Below are 13,448 nucleotides of genomic sequence, written 5' to 3'. Positions count from 1 at the left end.
TGGCCTTATATGGTTATAATAAGATGACCTAATGTTTATCAGCTAAACAGCTTGAATGCAGTTTCCATGTTGCGGTCACACTTTCTAAAACATACCAGCCATAGCCTGACACAAACCTGTTCTACATATTCAGAGAGCTGTGGACAGCCTCTGTGGGGGATGAACATTTTTTAGATGTAAACCAAAGACAATACAAGGAAATAGGAAGCCCCCTGTGCATAACTTAGGCCAGGCTTCCAGAAGTTTCCCTGAAACCTAACGTGAGAGTCAAGCCACAGAGCTTCTATGTTCACTACTCAGGCCTGGAACGACACATTTGGCCACCTGGGAACTGGAAAAGGTCAATCCGCAGTAATGGCTGAAGGTAGGACAATCTACATGACTTGATGTTAAAACATAAAGAATGATCCTTTGATAACTATCAGATGTGTGACACTGACTGTGATACTGTGACACTGGGACGAGCACAAGAAGGAAATAGGAAAAAAAAATGCAGACCTTGATGAAGATCCCAGTGACTGATCTATTTTCTTTTGTGTCTCAATGGTATCACTTAATATCACAGAAATACCACTGCGAGAAAAGAAGCAGAGAACTCTACCTCGGACTGATGGGTGTGGTCTGAACAACTTTGACGGTATGCTCATTCATTGCCTCTCTCACTAAACCTCTCAGTATCATTTGACATATGCCACTTTCTAACAATGAACACTTGAGTTAAATTAGAGACTTTATTAATGTTAATACGTGGTTTATTGTTTCTGAAATCAGTGGCAAATTTTGGGTTGCCAGGTTGTGAAAAGTCCCCCAGTTTCTGAAGTTTATCCTTCTCGAGTGTTGCTCTCGATCTTTGCAGCTGCTCGGCTTATCAAAAAGGAAACTGCGACACTTCTTAAAAGATTTCTTGACTTTTGAGTTCTTGCAACTTATGATCATGGGACTGGAGTTGTCACAAAGTCATGAATGAAAGAGTTCCTTTCCTTCCACTGCAATTAGACATAAGAGCATGGTTATAAATATAATAAATGGGTCATAAACAAGTTTGGGTTCCAGTTGCCCTGTAACTATTTTGCAAACAGGATGGTAAGCAACTGAATGTTCTTCCTGAGAGATGAAAGCTGCTCTGACTTCAATGTTTCTCACCAAAACACATTGTGTGTGTTTCCTTTCTCAAAAAAACAAAAAAAAACTTGCAATGTCGACTTCTATAATATTTTAAATTAATCAATGTTATGTATTATAAGAAATGGATAGACTGCCAAGTCATTTGAATGAAAATCATTCACAATTTTGGTGTTTCCAGCTTTGCTTCCGCATTGTGCGACCTACTGCCAACAAGCTTTAGTGTTTGTCCAGCTGGCCCCGCCCGTGCGGTCCCACTAACAAATACCTTTTCTCGGCTCTAGCAAAAATGTAACTCCATGTTTTAAAAAAGGCAAAACAGACAGAGTAATATTTATTATTATTTATTTAGTTGCAACTAACAGTGCCTTACTCTCACCAACTTTTTTCATAAAAGCATGGCTCAATAGTGCTACTAGCAGTCAAAGACTCACTAGGGTACGCTGTATGAAGTCATTACGGAATTAACTTAATGTAAATATACAAGTTTTGTTCATTTCAAGTTGACTAAACTTATAATTGTTTATTTTCAGGCCACTTTCAGAACGTTTATAAACAAATTCCTCTAACTTGAAGTGTTTTGACTTTAATGATGAGTTGGATGAATGTACTGGACAGAGTTCAATCAACTAATTAAAATAAGCTTCTAAAGAGACACGATCAGCCCAAAATATTTACCGTCTACCTTTAAAGAAAAGGCTAAAAGATGAATCGAGTTATACTAGAGGGACACACACAACGTCCATAGAGGTCTTTCGCAAGCCAGGCAACCCAGGTAGTGCCTATAAATCAAGGCTGCAAAGAAAAAGAAGAAATGATTTACTTTTGCCTTGTTCTCAATATTTAATTTTACTTCTGCTGTTACAGCTCTAGATTTGTCTGGAGGGTTGAGGATTGTCCTGGTGGGCAAGACCGGATCAGGGAAGAGTGCATCAGGAAACACCATCCTTGGGAGAGCCGCCTTCAAAGAGGACCCGAGCCCTGTGTCTGTGACCAAGCACTGTGAGACACAGAGCGGGGAAGTGGACGGGACTGTGGTCCAGGTCATTGACACTCCAGGTCTGTTTGATACAGGCATCACAGAGGAAGAATTAAAAACCAGAATAGAGGAGTGCGTCAAGATGTCAGTGCCCGGCCCTCACGCCTTCCTGCTGGTGATCCGGCTCGGAGTAAGGTTCACTGAGGAGGAAAGGAATGCTGTGAAGTGGATCCAGGATAATTTTGGAGACGATGCCTCCATGTACACTATCATGCTGTTTACATGTAAAGATCAGGCCAAAGCTGACAATGCTCTGAAGGAGTGCAAGGAGCTGCGGAGACTCTCGATAACGTTCGGACGCAGATACCACGCCTTCAACAACAACGACGCAGACGACCGGGTGCAGGTCACAGAGCTGATCACCATGATCAAGGAAATGATACAGGATAACGGCGGGAAACACTACACGAATGAGATGTACGAGAAGGCCCAGAGGAAGCTGAGAGAGGAGGAGGAGCAAAAGAGGCAGGAGGAGGAGGAGAAGAAAGAGGAGGAGAGGAAAATGTGGGACGCAGAGAGGGAGAAGGAAGAGAAAGAGAGAGAAAAGAAGAAAAGGGTTAAAAGAAAGAATATACGCGTGGCGTCGGTCGCCGCTGTGTTGTTGGTGGCAGCTGGGGTGGTTATAGCGGTGGGAGCTGAGATGACGGTGGCTTTGGCTCTTGGAGCTCCGGTGCTCATCATGGGAGTGTTATGTGGTATAGTTGCCTTTTGCATATGGAAGAACATAAGATGCAAAGGCAAAACAAGTGTTCCAGTATAACCAGTGACAAGGACATGTTGATCCACTGCAGTATAAGTATTGCACAGATTACTACTGACTGCTTAGAACCAATCAGCGATGTTGTTTTTAGCCTTTTCTGAATTCTGCTTCTGAGATGATTTGACACAACACTGCAGTAACAGAAGTATGTGAATTTAATGTGAAGTAAACGGTATGAAATGCAGTTTTGGTTTTGTTTGCTTTCTTTTGGCTCATTTATTGTTTGGAGTTTATACATGAAACCCAGGTCACGACCTGGGGCAGGGTCTAGGAACAGGCACTCTTGGCACATGCAGAGAGCCTTATTGCAGCTAGGGGGCTGCAATACATTTTAAAATGTTTTAAAAGTATAAAAAAATGAAGGGATCTTGAGGCTCAAACTTTATTTGAATGTTTATATATTTATTTATACATTTTTAAACACACACAGTAGCTATACCGTTCTGATACGTGCATGACTAACCAATTGTGTATGAATAAATGAGCTAAAATATATACCTGACTGAATTCATATTTAGTAGAATATAATAAGTTTCGGTAAGTTTGTTTGTTCACCAAATATCAAAATGTGTGTAGGGAGCCCTGAGAAAATAGTCCGCCTTGAGTAGTCTGTCCCTTTAATCTGGCACTGGTCAGGATTTATACTTGAACAGGCGTTTTCTGACTTATGAAAAACCATTTGAATTTGAATCATAAAGTCTAAAGTAAGTACAGTTTCATAACTTATGTGATAGCTGGTTAAATAAAATATTCATGCAAGCTTATTCCTGTTCCTTATTTAAACTATGATGCACTGTTGCCCTGTCTTTATTATTAGCAACATGACGAGCTCACTTCCCCAGAGGAAATGAGAGACAATGGTAAATATCCGCCGACCGATCGCATTTAAGTGAGTGAGCATTCTTAAGAGAGCAACTTCTCTCTATACTGCCACTACTTCACTGTCAGTACACACCATCTGCAACAACATGACCAGGAAAGGCCTCACAGAAATGAACTGTAGGTGGGTCTGTGTCAGCCACAGGTTAATTAAAGTCATTTTGCTTCATTATCTGGTGATGAAGCTGAGTCCCATTTCTTCACAAACTGTTTTTGCACAAGTCAAATGATGTATTTCTTAACATTTGTATCCATCGCATCAAGATTTTAACCCATGAGAGGCGATCTCCTCTCTTTGTGACATTATCTCAAAGTAAAGAAACCCCTACAGGCTTGTTTCTTTGTCCAACAGGACAGAAGTTTGGCCCAAGTTTGTTCTTCTACTCTTTATTAGCAAGTTTCAAATTCAGTTGCAAGACTCAAAATCAGATGAGGTGTTATATATTCAGTACTTTTCTATTTTCAAAGTGTAACATTTGAATGTTGTCACATGCAGTATTTCCCATTTGTGATGACTTATGTATACATGTGTTATATGGGTAATCTTTAAATTTAAAACTGTTGGAGTTTGAAAGAATATTATAATTTACAGGTCAGGACACTCAGACTGAACAGTTGATGTCTTTTATGCCTTTCAAAAGTCTTAAAGGTGCAATATGTAAGAATTTTGGTTTAAGACATTCAAAAATTAACTAAAATTATCAACAGAATGAGGAGAAATAACAGTTTGGACATTGTGTGAATATTGTGATAGAGAGATATATCTATTGAAATTAGCATGCTAACCAGTTAGCCCCTTGGCAGTTTGTAACAAGAGGTGATAGTCCGATAGTAAACAACACCAAGCTCAGCTAATGCGACTGCTAGCTGCATAGTTGACTGAGCTTACTAGCTAATAGCAGCTATAGTTAGCAGCAGTTAGCAGTTACTCTGGTGATTTGCTGCCCCCTATTTGTTTGGAGTGTAAATCTGACAGGTGGCAAATTCTTACATAGTGCACCTTTAAAGTGGTTATTACATTTGGCAGGATTTTTTATGCACTCAAGCTCTCACATGTCTCTCAAGGTTCTGGGATTAGGCTCAGTTTTGTTGTCTTTGTATATTATAGGATTAGAATGAAATGTACTGTATTTGTAGTCTCCTCCACACTTAACAGAAAATGTTTAAATAGGTCAAATATTTTCAATTAGAACAGAGCACAACAATAAAACTGGAGATAAACTTGAATAAAGTAGAATACAATAGGTAGCACTGAAGGACAAACAAATAAATTAAAATAAAAGTATTATATTTACAAAACAGATACTCAGTTATGTGTGTATACCATATACTGTATAGTCTATAGGTAGAAGCTTATCTGGTTTTAACCATCACAGTTGCAATCGACCAAAAAACATACTTTATTGTTAGGTTTTAGCTGTTAGTCACACATTTCTGCTACAACTCCAATACATTGTACAGGAAAAAGAGTTTTGTTTGTGGTGCGACCGCATTGACAACATGACATTTAAATAAGTTCAGCATCAGAGATACAGTAATGACAGAATGAGTGATAGAGAGTGGCAGACAGGAAGTAATGGCAAAGCTTTGGATTGTGCAGTGTAACAAACAAAGCTGGAAGTTAGGAACAATACAAGATAAGTCCTACACAGCGTTTTATAATTCAGCTGTGATTTATTTCTAATTATCATATATTGTTTCACTACACTGGAGGGATGCAGATGATAACAGTTCCTAAATAATGCTATATTTGTGTTTTTACTTGAGAAAAACAGAGGTCAAGGAAAAAGAGTATTTTCAGGAACATACTGTAGGCCTATTGCCTAAAGTGGACCTACTTATGGGATACAATACTGTACTTATAGTGGACTTCAGCAGCCTGAAGTGATTCAGGTTTACAATAATGATATTGGCAGTGCTGTTCATTGTTATGGAATACAGGAAGTTGAAAAGCTTCTTTATGATGAGGCAGCTGTAGAAGATGATGGATTTTCTGGTTAAATAAACATATTTATATGTTTACTGCTTTTAAGAAAACATACATTTCACAAAATACAATTTTTCATGCTGAGAGACAAAAGAGAAGATCGACACCACTTGCCTGTGTGTACAGAAGGCCTATTTATGAGGCTACAGCCAGCAGCTGGTTAGCCTGATCAGCGACTAGAAACAGGGGGAACAGCTGGGCTCCATCCAAATCTGATAAAATTCACATACCAGCACCTCTACAACTCACTAATCTGATTATCCATGCACAAACTGAAGTATAAAAGCAACATGTGGTGTTAATGTGCTGAAAGTGGTATCGATCTGAGTTAAAGTAAAAAAAAACTTAAACACAGTAAACATGCCTATGATCAGTTTAAAACGTCATTTTCAAAATTTCAGTTATATATATATATATATATATATATATATATATATATATATATATATATACACAGTATATGAGACAATATTTGTAATTTATGTAGTGAAAAATTAGGAATTAGATCAATAAATAAACCAGCTATTGTGGCTTTGCAGAAAAAATAGCAAAACAGTATTGCTTTTATGGATGAAGCACTCATCGTCTCCTGATTAAAATATCTATATCTCTTTAGTGTTTTCAGATAAGACCTATGATGTTTCTGTCAGTGCCAGCTTATGATATGAACTCACCCTGACTGGGTTTATCTCAAACAAGCAGCAGTGTGGAGCCTGGAAGCTTCCATGGTATTCCTGCTCTCACAACTGGATTATTAGAACATCAAACGACACTTTTTGGAAGTTGTGGTCACACTGTTTTATTCTTGCAAGTCAAACATTAAACATAATATAGTGTTGTCAACACACAATGGTACGCAAATTTGCATTTGATTATGAAAAAGCAATTAAATGACCTGACTTCAGAACTTTGCCAAAGTTTCATGGCTTGCTTGACACGACTTAGCTGTCTTTTGTTTTAGGCTTCATCCACCACCCGATGGCTTTAGAGATCCCTGCGCCTGCAAACATTAAAGCTGACCCCATGGCTGCTACTGCAGGGCCTCTAACTGCAGCTGTGACGACTGATGCCACAAACAACTGATCAGCTGCCTTGTCCACAGTGTTTCCCCACTCTCTCCACCATTCATCCGATTTCATTTTCCTCTGGGCCTCTGCGTAAATGCGGCTGGTAAAATGGTTACCATTTAACTGCACTATCTCGTCTATCTTTTCAAAGAGATCAGCCACCTGAGTGCGATTTCCTCTGCATGTGTTGTCAAACACAAAGTACCCAGCTGTAGACCTCCTGATGAACTCTTTGAGCTCAGAACTCTGGTTTAAATAAGCCTCAATAGACTCCTGGAGCACATCTCCCCGAGTGAAAAGCACCAGTGTGTACTTTGAGGCCTCCTCACCAAAGTTGTCCTTGATCCACTTGACGGCGTTTTTCTCCTCCTCTGTGAACCGTACATCCAGTCTGACCACCAGCAGGAAAATATGCGGTCCTGGCACAGACATCATGATGCATTTCTCTATTTCACTTTTCAACTCAACGTCTGTAATCGATGTGTCAAAGATGCCAGGGGTGTCGACGACACTCACAGTTCTTTCATCAGAGTGGCAGCTCTTTTTCTGACACGTCTCTGTCACAGAGGACAATCTCATTCCTGTGAAAAAATCGTCTCGTCCCAGGATGGTGTTCCCTGTTGCACTCTTTCCTGACCCAGTCTTCCCCAGCAGGACAATCCTCAGGTCTGTGATTACTAGAGAGCTGGAGTCTGTGGACAAAGAGACAGTGAAACAGCTTGTAGGAATTCTGTTTTAGGTCAGCTTATAAGAAGTGCATATGTCTGAGTCACATGTCTGTAAAAATACCTTCAGTTAAGCTTAAACCCATCTCGTAGAGAAAGAAATACCAGGAAACAGAAACAGGTCTTGCAGCTCACAAAACGTCTGCACTTGTGTGTGACAGTCAGACCTCCCTCTCTCCCCTTTTCTTTCTCTCCCCGCCTCAGTCGTTTCCTGGGAAATGAAACTCTCTCTCCTTCACAGCGGCTTCCAGGAAAATGCAACCAACCTTCCAGAGAGCAACTGGAATGGGATCAAAACATCGTTAAAATTGCTTGGATTGAAACGTTGACATGCTGAATCTAACCTCAGCTTTATGACACACTCTTGAATTAGACTTGGCATTTTTAACACATTTTGTGTCGCCTTTTGTGGACAGAAACCAGAGGTCTAGTCAACAACATGAGTTGACAATTTTTTTTTTATTGCTGTGTCTCATTCACTGATAATCAAAGTTCAAGGTTAATTTACATTGGCACTTTATAATGCAGCATTTCACAATGAAATGCTGCCTTCAGAACACACAGGACACAACCAACGAAGCCAACCAATCAGAGGCAGAGTAGGGCCCACTTTACTCTGATGGGTTAACACTGTGGTGTCATTTAAATAAGTTTTATAGGTTTTTCTTTTGAGATAAGACCTACAGTGGTTCTATCAGCGCCAGCGTCCTCTAATAAATTCACCCTCACTTCATCAAACATCAAACATCACATCTTAAGGTTGTTGTTGCATTGTTTTATTTAATTTTTACAAATCAAACAGAAGAATGACAATAGTGTTCTCCACATTAAATGACAATAGTGTACAGCATCGACATTCAAAATGTTTGTCATAATAGGCTCATTAACTGGTCAAAGCAGCAAGGTAGTGCTAATGAAATCACAATAACATTCTGACAAGAAAAGAAAATTGAAGTTGCACTCATCTATGAAATAGCAATAAACATAATAAGTTTAGACGTTTGCTTCACTTTCATCATATAAAATATTTAATATAAAAGGACTATTGACTGAGCTCCCCAAGCATAAACTCCTGCTTCAACAATAATAGCTTACTTTAACTTATTTCTTCTCAAAACATTTTAAGTTATGTCATTAATGTCATCTAAAAAAACCTGATAAATATTATTTTAGAAAGTTCATTTGCATATTAATTTTGGCTTGAAACTGCAGCTTTTATCTCAGGTACATTATATAATAATGTAATTTATTTAAGGTAAACATTAAATGTTTTATATTTATGCTGTGAAACCAACCGAAGTAATTGTGACCCCAACAAAGAAAAATGATGCTTTAATCTGTGTGCTCTGCATCTGTGTCTGTGACTGACAGAACCCCCCCTGTGCTTTTGACCTGGGTCCCACAGGACATTACATACATACGTTAGTATCTTTAAAAGCACTGGTTTATAAAGACAAAGAAAACAATGATATGAAGTCATTAGGAACGACAGAGGAAGAATGATAGAATAAAGCACCTGTGAGATATGATCAAAAAGTATACCTCTGAGGTTTGTGGTCCCCCTGCCAGGAGGATTAAGGTTTAAGGGTCATGGCTTTACACAACTTAGCTGTCTGTTGTTTTAGGGCTCAACCACGTCCCGATTGATTTCGAAATGCCTCCAGCTCCAGCCAACATGTAGGCTCCCGTGGATACAGCTGCTGCTTCCTCTGCTATTATGGCAGCACCCGCTGCAGGGGCAGCCAAGGCTGCTGCTGTCACAAGCAAGTGATTACCTACAGTGCGCATAGCGTTTCCACACTTTCTCCAACGTTCTTCTGAATGAATTTTTTTCTGGGCCTCTTCGTAAATGCTGCTGGTATAATGGTCACCATTCAACTGCACTAACTTGTCTATCTTTTCAAAGAGATCAGCCACCTGAGTGCGATTTCCTCTGCATGTGTTTTCAAACACAAAGCACCCAGCTGTAGACCTCCTGATGAACTCTTGGAGCTCAGAACTCTGGTTTAAATAAGTCTCAATAGACTGATCCTGGAGCACATCTTCATGAGTGAAAAGCACAAGTGTGTACTTCGAGGCTTCCGCACCAAAGTTGTCCTTGATCCACTGAACAGTATTCTTCTCCTCCTCTGTGAACCGTACATCCAGTCTGACCACCAGCAGGAAAATATGCGGTCCTGGCACAGACATCATGATACATTTCTCTATTTCATTTTTCAACTCGACGTCTGTAATCGATGTGTCAAAGATGCCAGGGGTGTCAACGACACTCACAGTTCTTTCATCAAGTTGAGCGGTTGCTTTTTTACAATTTTTTGTCACAGAGGACGGAGAGAAGACTGAGGCAAAAGCTTTTTGTCCCAGGATGGTGTTCCCTGTTGCACTCTTTCCTGACCCAGTCCTCCCCAGCAGGACAATCCTCAGGTCCGTGATTACTGGAGAGCTGGAGTCTGTGGACAAAGAGACAGTGAAACAGCTTGTATGAATTCTTTGGGACGGCTTACATAAGGAGTGTAAAAAGCCTGAATAAAAACAAGTAAAGACACTAACCTTTGGTTGAGCTTAAAGGCATGTTGCTGTCGAGAAGTACTACAAACACAGGTAAACCTGAATCTCAACAACAGAGTCCGTCTGTTTGTTTCTCAGCTTTATCCTGCAGCTTGCAGCAGTACTTATGTTTGGTAGTTACACCTCCCTCTCTCCACTTCTTTGTGTCTCCGCCTCAGTGGTTTCCCGAGAAGTGAAACTCTCTCACCGTCTCTCTCCTTCACAGCAGTTTCCAGGAAATGTTATAAGTTACAGAAGAGGGTGAGGACCCAAATGCAGACAACACACAGGAGGCAGGATGAAGAAACTAAAGGCGAGCTTTATTAAAACAAAACAGAAATACATACAAAAACGAAAGACCTAGAAAAACCAAAAACGTGTCACAAGGGACAAAAGACAAAGTAGCAGCAAAAAAAAAGCTTCAACAAAGTGCAAACAAAAGCAAAGTTCAAATCAATGAAAAACACAAGGAACAAAGACCAGAAACATACCAAGGGGAAACACTCGGAGACGACACTGGGAAACACAGGGTAGCAACACAGGTGAACACAGAGGAAGACAGAACGAACTGACAAGGACATGAGGGAGAACACAGACTATAAACATACACTAATGAGGGGGATGAGGTACAGGTGGAGTGAGGGACAGGAATGGAAAAACACTGGAAGGAGGGAAAAAACACGCAGGGAGGAACTGAAAAGCAAGATGCGACACATGAGGGCACAATTCCACAATAAAACAGGAAATACGACAACATAAAAAACTGGGATCATAACAGCAAACTGTTGACATGGCTAAAAAACATTATTTAAATTGTTTCCACATGCTGAATCTACATCAAGATTCAGGTGTTTCACACAGTTTTAAAGGAAACTAGCTCATTTGCGTCACCTTTTGTAGCCAGTGATGTAGCTAACAATATGAGTTGACTAAATGTTCTACTTTATGTCCCATTCACCGATAATGATCAACATTCAAGGTTCATTTTTGGCATTTTTGTTTAGCGTTACACTGTACAGCATCGCGCAATGAAATGCAGCTGTTTCTCCTCCATTTTGAACACATGTTGAAACTGTAAAAATGAGACGAAGAAATTAAGAATACTTTTTTAATTGTCTAAAAATAAGTGTTAGGCGACTATTATTATTATTATTATTATTATTATAACCTTTATTTATTCTCGAGAGACATTGAGGTTGCCCTCATTTTCAATGTCGTCAAGTTTACAAACCAATTAAAAATTTGACAGTGGTTACATTTGAAGTGATTACATGACAATATACAGCACAGTTAACAAGAAACAAGAAAGACAGTCATCTGAAACAGTTACAAATGGAAACACAGTTATCCATGACCAAGTTCCTAAACTCAGTGAGTGAAGGGAGCGCATCCAATCTCAGGATGTGCTGTAACAAGTTCCAAGAGCTAGGGGCATCATAACAAAAAGCAGTCTTGCCAATACTCATATAGACTCGAGGAACTTTGAGTAGCAGTAGTTCAGCCGAACGGGTCATGTAAGTACCTGAGTTCCATTCCAACATATTTGCTACATACAATGGTAATTTGCCTGAAAGAGCTTTAAAAATATATAAAAACCAGTGCCTTTTGCGCCTTTCTTCAAGAGAGGGCCAACCAACTTTTTCATACAAAACACAGTGGTGAGTATCATATTTATCACCCGTGATAAATCTTAGAGCTGAATGATAGACTGAATCTAAACGTTTCAGAGTTGTGGCAGCAGCATGTCTATAGATGATATCACCATAATCCATGACGGACAGAAACACTGATTCAATTATTACTCTTCTTGAGAGCATTGGAAAGCAAGATTTTTTATCTGTGCAGAAAACCAATTTTTTGCCTCAACTTTAAGACAAGTTCATTAATATGATATTTGAATGAGAAATCCTCATCAAGCCAGATGCCAAGATATTTGTACTCCTTGACTCTCCCATCTCTATTGATGGAACAATAGTGGTCTCCGAGAGGCTCAGCGAGGGAAACACTTTTCTTGCTGGATGCGCTTCTGTATAATAAAAACTAAGCTCCAGAGAAATGCCGAATCACATATTTATTAAGGCTGAAACACAGGCAGTAAAACATCCTCACAAAACCTAAAAACACCCAAAAACAATGTACTTTAGCGGTCAGCAAAGTAGGACCTTCCCCCCCTCACCCTCTCAGTTCATTCATTCATCAACAGGTGAAGAACAGCTGATTTTACTACTCTGCTGACTTACCACCCACCTGACTCCTCCCCGGATGTGACACACAAAAAAAATACTAGCTGGCACCTACAATAAGTATGAAAAGAATCAGAAAATATAGAATAAAGAAATAAAATAACCCACTGCGCACACACACACACACACACACACACACACACACACACACACACACACACACACACAAACAAGTATAACATTAATATGAAAAGAAATAACGTACAGTAGTGGTGGCAATAAGGTAGGAGACTGTTGCAAGGGTCATAATAGAGCGATGTGTCAGGAAAGAAACAAATATAACAAACATCCAGCACAGCACAAATTCACAGATGCACTGTATTTGTATGTATACAACATATATTACATGTCATAAGGGGCAGCTGAGGGATGAAGACACAAGTCAGGACGCCTGAAGACAACATCCCTGCAAGCCTGGACCCTCACCAGTTTGAATTCAGAACCAACAGATCCACAGAGGATGCCATATCCACCGCCCTCCACACCTTGAAAATAACAACAGCTATTGTAGCTGTTGTTATTTTTAGCTGAGCTACATCAGGATGTTGTTTGTTGACTTCAGCTCAGTATTCAACACAATCTCACCATGAAGCTGACGTGAAAACCCAACAATCTGGGCTTCAGTACAACACTGGATATCGGACTTGGATTGGCAGTCACACCTCCTCTACATTAGTGCTTACAACCAACAAACAAACAAACACAAGTGAAAACAAAACCTTCTTGGTGAAGGTAATAATGAAGTAATTAGGTGAAATATTGAAGCCCGGGGAGTGGTCTCTTTTGCCATCTAGTGGCTCTAGAGGGCAACTTTTCATTTACCCTCCTGCATGCTATGTGTCCACATTTTTTTTCACGATAATAAGTTGCTATCTGTAAAGGCCATTTCCACTGCTTTTGGTGGTTTTGCACTATAATATGTGTCATGTTGTGCTAGTTAGGCTCCAATCAGCTTTTACGTACTCCTCTTTAGCTCCGTCCATTGCCTCAATCACTCCGACTCCAAGAAATGACAGCATGGTTGCAATAAACAGTGTCTGTAACAAAGTGTCCTTGTGCTGTCATTTTTTCCATAACTA

The 13,448-nt window shown here is 39.7% G+C and overlaps 3 protein-coding genes across 3 annotated transcripts; 1 reads left to right on the top strand and 2 right to left on the bottom strand.

The window, feature by feature from the left end:
* Positions 1-90: 90 nt before the first annotated feature.
* On the top strand, positions 91-3,105 carry LOC311272233 (GTPase IMAP family member 9-like). Its single transcript, XM_084378518.1, has 3 exons — positions 91-364; positions 566-637; positions 1,990-3,105. Exons 1-3 carry the CDS (start codon positions 286-288, stop codon positions 2,919-2,921), a joined length of 1,083 nt encoding a protein of 360 aa, XP_084234644.1. The 5' UTR covers positions 91-285; the 3' UTR covers positions 2,922-3,105.
* Positions 3,106-6,462: 3,357 nt separating this feature from the next.
* On the bottom strand, positions 6,463-7,720 carry LOC311272259 (GTPase IMAP family member 9-like). The gene is made up of 2 exons (XM_084378570.1): positions 7,644-7,720; positions 6,463-7,546 (listed from the first exon to the last, which is right to left on the bottom strand). The coding sequence occupies exons 1-2, from the start codon at positions 7,663-7,665 to the stop codon at positions 6,729-6,731; spliced, it is 840 nt and encodes a 279-aa protein (XP_084234696.1). The 5' UTR covers positions 7,666-7,720; the 3' UTR covers positions 6,463-6,728.
* Positions 7,721-8,339: 619 nt separating this feature from the next.
* Positions 8,340-10,662, bottom strand: LOC311272256 (GTPase IMAP family member 9-like). The gene is made up of 2 exons (XM_084378556.1): positions 10,130-10,662; positions 8,340-10,029 (listed from the first exon to the last, which is right to left on the bottom strand). The coding sequence occupies exons 1-2, from the start codon at positions 10,149-10,151 to the stop codon at positions 9,185-9,187; spliced, it is 867 nt and encodes a 288-aa protein (XP_084234682.1). The 5' UTR covers positions 10,152-10,662; the 3' UTR covers positions 8,340-9,184.
* Positions 10,663-13,448: the final 2,786 nt, after the last annotated feature.

The sequence above is a fragment of the Pagrus pagrus genome (assembly GCF_965226575.1).
Source record: "Pagrus pagrus genome assembly, chromosome: 2".
NCBI lineage: Eukaryota > Metazoa > Chordata > Actinopteri > Spariformes > Sparidae > Pagrus > Pagrus pagrus.
This window is presented reverse-complemented; position numbering and strand designations above follow the sequence as displayed.

What these genes read in the sequence shown, in the direction of transcription:
- LOC311272233 (XM_084378518.1), top strand. Translation starts at nt 286, where the DNA reads ATGTTCACTACTCAGGCCTGGAACGACACATTTGGCCACCTGGGAACT. An exon ending in ATCCGCAGTAATGGCTGAAG is followed by an intron (nt 365 to 565) that starts GTAGGACAATCT and finishes TTAATATCACAG; the next exon opens with AAATACCACTGCGAGAAAAG. An exon ending in TGGTCTGAACAACTTTGACG is followed by an intron (nt 638 to 1,989) that starts GTATGCTCATTC and finishes CTGCTGTTACAG; the next exon opens with CTCTAGATTTGTCTGGAGGG.
- LOC311272259 (XM_084378570.1), bottom strand. Translation starts at nt 7,665, where the DNA reads ATGGGTTTAAGCTTAACTGAAG. An exon ending in GGGTTTAAGCTTAACTGAAG is followed by an intron (nt 7,547 to 7,643) that starts GTATTTTTACAG and finishes CTTTGTCCACAG; the next exon opens with ACTCCAGCTCTCTAGTAATC.
- LOC311272256 (XM_084378556.1), bottom strand. Translation starts at nt 10,151, where the DNA reads ATGCCTTTAAGCTCAACCAAAG. An exon ending in GCCTTTAAGCTCAACCAAAG is followed by an intron (nt 10,030 to 10,129) that starts GTTAGTGTCTTT and finishes CTTTGTCCACAG; the next exon opens with ACTCCAGCTCTCCAGTAATC.